Genomic DNA, 6,840 nt, shown 5'->3' with positions numbered 1-6,840 from the left:
TTCCAACGATGAGAGACGTCTGGCTCAATTGATGGCTAAATTAAAAGATGATCAAGCCAAGTTTGAGGCTGAGCGCAAGACTGAGGAATGGTCTGTTGCTGGTTGGAAGAGAAAGGCTGAAGCTGAAGCTGCTCTCCTTTCTGAAGAACGTAAAAATTGGAGGAAAATTTGCGAAAAAGATAATGCTGAGAAAGCCAACCATCGCACTATTATTAGTAACCTCAAGGCTGAGGTTGAAAAGCTGAAGAATCAGGATGCGGAGGTAGAAAGATTGAAAAAGGAGAAAGCTGATGCAGAGGCTGCGTTGGCAGAGGCGCGTTCTCATAGGGAACGAAGTGAGCGACGGGAGGTACAAGCTTTAACCACTCTTGCCATTAGAGATAAAGAACTAGAGGAACTTACTGCGTTGGTTTCTGACCAGGAACAACTGAAGAAATACCTGGAGCTCGCGCGTTCCGAGCATACTGAAACCTCCCGCCGTTTGACTGAGGTTGAAGAGAAATTGGAGAATTCAGAAACGGCGCGGGTCACAGTGGAAAGCGAGCTTGAGCCTTTAAAGAATGATATGGCCTGGTTGAAGGATCGCGGGATTGCTTGTGTAAGCTCCTTTCCTTTTTTATTGTGAAATCATATATGCGCTTGCTTTTTCTCTTCTTTTTTTTTACCAATTTCGCTTGATTTCATAGGTTGCTGAATCTGTATTAAACTCTAAAGAGCTGGATAAAACTGTTGCTGAATTGGTGGTTGCTGCGCGGCGGGATGGGTATGCGCAAGGTTACGCGGAATGTTCCTATCATGTGCATGACGCGCTGAAGGTTAACTGGGATGATAGCAAGTCCGCTGCTTTTGGCGTAGATACTGCCGCTGCGCTTGCTTCTCTGAAGGCAGAGTTTAATAATTTACAACTTCCAGTTATGGAGTTGATAAATGTGGCGCTGCAGTCGGATGATCCGGTAACGCAGCTTTAAGAAATCTTCCCTGATGAGGATGAAGATTTAGAGTAGGGTGAAATTGTTTTTGAACAATTTGTGTTTCCCCCCCTTTCTTTTTTTTTTTTTTTTTGTGTGTGGGGGATATAGATCCTTGTTTTGTTGCGCTTGTTTGTGTAAAACTCGAAACACTGTCGTGTTTGAATCTCTTCAGGGCGTATTTGTACGCTGAAGGTAATATGTTTCTATTTGTTTGAATGACTTTACAATATTTGCATGAGTACAATTGCTTTTACTTAAGTAAGGCGAATAAAGTTGGTATGAAGCTCATGTGTGAAGCTTATGGTCGTTTGTGAGGTAATCACTGACCGCGTATGGAGCTTATTTTATACTACCATAATGATAGAAATTGCATGCATTTTGTAAACACAAGTGATAGAAACTTTGTAATTTTATTCATGGATAAAGCTCAGAGGTGTTACAAAGTCTTTAATAATTAGATGGAACTTAACTTACTCCCTGATAGTTTCGCCATATTTGATGTTTTTTCTTGCGGGGAACTCTACAGAGCCCCTTAAGTCTTTGCCCGCTTGCTGGAGGTTTCTTCTCCCCGGGTAATCTGCTTTATCTCCTTGCGCATATTCTGGAGTAGATGCGCAAACTCCCCATTTTTTAGGGCTTTCTCTATTTCTGTGCGCAAGGAAATGCAGTTGTTTGTGGTGTGCCCAATGTCCTTATGATATTCGCAATATTGCGCCAGGTCTTGACCACGTTTACTCTTCATCGGGATTGGCAGTTTGAACTGATAGTCCTCGGTACTCAGAACCTCCGCCGGGGTCTTTGTTAGGGGGGTCCACTGCCTCTCCCTATTTTCATGCTTGTTTTCTCTTTGAGCAGAGAGTTTGTTAATTGTTGTGCGAGCATCTTCAGAGGAGCGGCTTCCGGATGACTCGCGCCATGATTTTTTGAACCTTCGCTCGCCCGTTGCACTTAAATCTGTGGGCCTGCTGTGTGGTGGTGGTGGCCTATTTGTAGTAAGGTTTTTCTCCGTCTGCGCATAAACCTTAGCCGCCGCCATTATCTTTTCCCAACTCTTGGGAAGGCCCTCTGTTCCGGATAATACTTTGACCATGTCGTCACATCTAACCGCGTACTTAAACTGAGCACGGATTAGCTGTTCGTGAACACCACCGATCTCCAACACTTCCTTATTATATCTGGTTATAAAATCTTCCAGATTCTCGTCATCTCGACGCCATATGTTCATGACATCGGATGTATCCCGCATGGAACGCCTTTGCTGGCTGAAGTGTGTTAAGAATTTTTGGCGCAGGTCTTTCCATGACTCGATTTGCCCCGTCGGTAGGTTATCAAACCAAATTCGCGCTGGCCCAGTTAACGTTTGAACAAACAAATGACACCAAAGCGGAAGAGTCCAACCGCCAACCAACCCTGCGCTGGTGAAGACTCCCAGATAATCGTCGGGGTCAGTTAACCCATTGAATTTCCCGACGTTAGATGGTAATTTTGCCCTTTCTAACGGAGCCAGAGCTATTTCCAGTATAAACTTCGAGTTTTCCGCTGCTTCTGCAGGGCGGTAAACTAAGTCATAGTTATGCTCTGCCTCAGGGTTGTAAACCGCTCGAGGCCTGGATTTGTTAGAGTTTGGGTGTAGTCTGTTGAATACGCGGGTGTTTGCACTCAAACGATATGTTTGATCGGATTCATCGGTGTGGCCATCCCATTGGGAACCCAACCTATCATGAACCGATTGCCTTTGACGAGGCTGTGACTCATGGTGTTGTCTCTGGTAGCTGTTTGTACCATCATAAGTTGATTCTTCTCGCTGGGAAGCATGAGCTCTAGATCTCGGCCTTCGTGCTTGTGTTACGGGAGCAGTTTGAGCACACAACTGCGTGTACACTGCATTTAATGCCCCTTGTGACCGGACATACCATGATATCGGAGTTTCTCCCGGTGGTAAAATTGATTGAGTGGGATTTGTGGGAAATATCCCTAGAGTAACAGGGTTATTTGCTCCATTAGATTGAACCTCATTATCGTCTGAGGCCTCTTCTACCATCCCTTCTACTGGTAAATTATTTCCGACATTTGGTCGAGGACCAGGCTGTCGGTGAGAAGATGAATTTTCTGCCATGTGCAAAAACAGAAAAATGAGATAAACTGAATCGAAACGAGATAGAAACTAGAAAAACTGAGAAAACGGTGGGCGCCAATGAAGAAACACTAGATAAATGGTCAGAACCGAGATATCTAGGGGGTTTGAATCCGCATAAAAGGTTAGTTCTCTCTCAATTGATCCAGTTGCAGTCGAGTTCCTTCTCCGGTGATTCTGCAAAACAGAGCACCGTTAGCCTCGTCAAGGGGAGAAGAGGGTTCTCTCCTTGACCCGACTCCGGTGTGAGAATAAGTATTTGTAATGGAGAAGATAAAGTATTTTAGTAGTGAATGTGATCTGGGTTTATACCTGAAGAGTTCTCCTATTTATAACCGGGAGTTTGGGAGGGAAAATCTGTTGTTGAAAAGATAACGGAAGATGCTAACGCCGTAGCGGTTATATTTCCTTCCGTTAAGTCCTTTTAATCTTCGTTGAGTTGCTTTGATCCTGATGTGAATGCACACGGATCATGACTTGATCAATCGGTTGGGGAATTGCCACGTGGAAAGTGATTCAAGTGGAGATCATTCTTCAATTACATGCTATCGTTGTGATTTCAGGAATGTTTGTGGTAATGACACGTGTCCAGACGGTTATAACCGTCTGGGTGGTGCACGATCATATTCTTTCTAGAATATTACTGCTGTAATCTAGTGTGGCATCTTACTGTGTGTACACAGTTTGAATAAATCCCAAGTTTGGGTAAAATGATATCCAAGTTTGGATATTTGGGTGGAAGCGTTGATCTCAGGGTTTTAACCCTTTACTAAATGGGAGGCGGCGCAAGGATTTTATGTTTTCCTTTGGGCGCGCGATTATTGTTTGTTGATTACTTATTCCCTTCTGTAAGACCAATGCGCGGTCGCGCAAGGTTAAAAGGTTGAAAGGCCAATTGGTGGTACGGTCTTAAATCCTTTTTATGAGGTTTTTGGGACCTTACCCCTTCATGCCCGGATAGAGTGGTGAAGCAAGAGCCACAACAGCAGCAGCCCCAGCAACAGCAGCAGCCAACGGCCCGCGGACGTACTTTCAACATCAACGTCCGCCAAGCTCAAGCCGATAACAACGTGGTTAATGGTACGTTCCTTGTGAATGGTATATATGCTTCGTGTTTATTTGATACTGGAGCCGATAACTGTTTTGTGGCGTTAGAATTCGAAAAGCTCCATAATAGTAAGCGCGCACATCTCTCTTCGACATTCGATGTCGAAGTTGCCACTGGAAGAACCATCGCTGTCAGTTCTGTTCTTCGTGATTGTACTCTCGAACTCAACAATCACATCTTTCCTATCGACCTTATTCCGATGCAGCTCGGTAGTTTTGACATCATAGTGGGCATGGATTTTCTTCACGAAAATCGTGCTGAAATTGTTTGTTTCGATAAGATGATTCATTTCTCACTCGCTAATGGTGATCTATTGTGTGTTTATGGCGAAACTCCTTCGAAAGGTCTCAAACTCATGTCGTGTATCCAAGCGAGCAAGTATCTCCGCAAGGAATACAGAGCTTTCTTGGCAAACATTGTAGTAGCGGAGGAGGAAAAGAAAGGGAAGACGTTAGTGAAAGATGTCCCTGTCGTTTGCGAGTTTCCAAATGTATTTCCTGATGATCTACCTGGTTTACCCCCGAGCCATGATATTGATTTTCGTATTGACCTCATTCCTGGAGCCAACCCTGTTGCTAAATCTCCTTATCGCCTCGCCCCGTCCGAAATGCGCGAACTCTCTAGTCAACTCCAGGAACTACTTGATAAAGGCTTCATTCGCCCTAGCACCTCTCCTTGGGGCGCACCAGTCCTTTTCGTCAAAAAGAAGGATGGGTCGTCCCGGATGTGCATCGACTATAGGGAGTTGAATAAGCTGACAATCAAGAATCGTTATCCCCTGCCCCGAATCGATGATTTGTTTGATCAATTACAAGGTGCTACATGTTTCTCGAAGATCGATTTACGCTTAGGCTATCACCAGTTACGTATTCAAGAGGAAGATATACCGAAAACCGCATTCCGAACCCGCTATGGCCATTATGAATTCGTTGTAATGCCCTTTGCTTTAACCAACGCACCCGCGGTTCTTATGGATTTGATAAATTGTGTATGCAAACCATTTCTTGACCGCTTCGTCATCGTATTCATCGATGATATCCTTATCTATTCGAAGTCGAAAACCAAACACGCGCAACATCTACGTTTGGTTCTCGAGTTACTTCAGGGGAATCGACTCTATGCCAAGTTCTCCAAGTGCGAATTCTGGTTAGAGGAGGTTCAGTTCCTCGGTCACATCGTCAATAGTCAAGGTATTCACGTCGACCCCGCAAAGATCGAAGCTGTTAAGAGTTGGGTTACTCCAAAATCACCATCTGATGTTCGTTCGTTCCTCGGATTGGCGGGCTATTACCGTCGATTCATCGCTGACTGTTCAAAAATCGTTGTCCCGCTTACTTCCTTGACGCACAAATCGTTTGGGGAACCGAACAAGAGACTGCCTTTCAAACACTCAAGCACATGCTCTGCAATGCTCCCGTTCTTGCTTTACCCGACGGAAACGATGACTTCATTGTCTATTGCGATGCCTTGAACCTTGGTCTTGGTTGTGTTCTCATGCAATGGGATAAGGTTATCGCTTACGCATCTCGTCAACTCAAGATCCACAAGAAGAACTATACAACCCACGACCTCGAGCTTGGCGCAGTTGTTTTTGCGTTGAAAATCTAGCGACACTACCTTTATGGTACAAAGTGTACGATCTTCGCAGATCATAAGAGCCTGCAACACATCCTCAGCCAAAAAGAACTGAATATGCACCAACGCCGATGGGTAGAACTTCTCAACGATTACGACTGTGAGATCCGTTATCATCCTGGCAAAGCAAATGTCGTTACCGACGCCCTCAATAGACGAAGTTATTTGCATAGCGTTCGTAATGTTCACGCCCAGCATCATCTCAAAACCCTTATCCGTGACACCCAGCATGCTTGTTTTACCGAACGCACCTTGAAGAAGGAAAGGGTTTACCGTAATGGAGAGCGGTTAGTGAATAAATCGAATGGGATATTCCATTATTTGGACCGAATTTGGATCCCAAACGCACTAACTTGCGACAAATCTTGTTGGATGAAGCCCCCAAGTCTCGACATTCTATTCATCCTGGCACCGGCAAAATGTACCATGACCTTCGTCAACGGTATTGGTGGCCTGGAATGAAGAAGGATATCGCTATCTACGTTTCGAAGTGCCTGACTTACTCGAAAGTCAAGGCCGAGCAACAAAGACCCTCTGGCTTGCTTGTGCAACCCGAGATCCCAATGTGGAAATGGGAAAGCATAGCCATGGACTTTATCACGAAACTCCCGCGAACAACTTCAGTTCATGATAGCATCTGGGTTATCATTGACCGTTTGACCAAATCTGCTCATTTTTTCCGATGCGAGAAGACTTTAAGGTAGAAAAATTAGCCCGAATCTACACCGACGAGATCATCTGTCGACATGGGACGCCTCGTGACATCATTTCTGACCGCGATGGTCGGTTTACCTCGCGTCTTTGGGAAACGTTTCAATTTGCTCTCGGTACTACGCTGAATCTAAGTACCGCTTTCCATCCCCAAACCGATGGTCAGACTGAAAGAACGATTCGTACTCTTAAAGACATGTTTCGCTCGTGTGTCATAGATTTCGGTGGTAATTGGGATGCGCACTTACCTTTAGTCGAATTCTCGTATAATAACAGTTATC

The 6,840-nt window shown here is 44.8% G+C and overlaps 1 protein-coding gene across 1 annotated transcript; it reads right to left on the bottom strand.

The window, feature by feature from the left end:
- Positions 1-1,503: 1,503 nt before the first annotated feature.
- On the bottom strand, positions 1,504-3,087 carry LOC110882966. The gene has a single exon (XM_022130840.1). It carries the CDS (start codon positions 3,085-3,087, stop codon positions 1,504-1,506), a length of 1,584 nt encoding a protein of 527 aa, XP_021986532.1.
- Between the last annotated feature and the right edge of the window lie 3,753 nt (positions 3,088-6,840).

This window comes from Helianthus annuus, chromosome 11 (genome assembly GCF_002127325.2).
Source record: "Helianthus annuus cultivar XRQ/B chromosome 11, HanXRQr2.0-SUNRISE, whole genome shotgun sequence".
NCBI lineage: Eukaryota > Viridiplantae > Streptophyta > Magnoliopsida > Asterales > Asteraceae > Helianthus > Helianthus annuus.
This window is presented reverse-complemented; position numbering and strand designations above follow the sequence as displayed.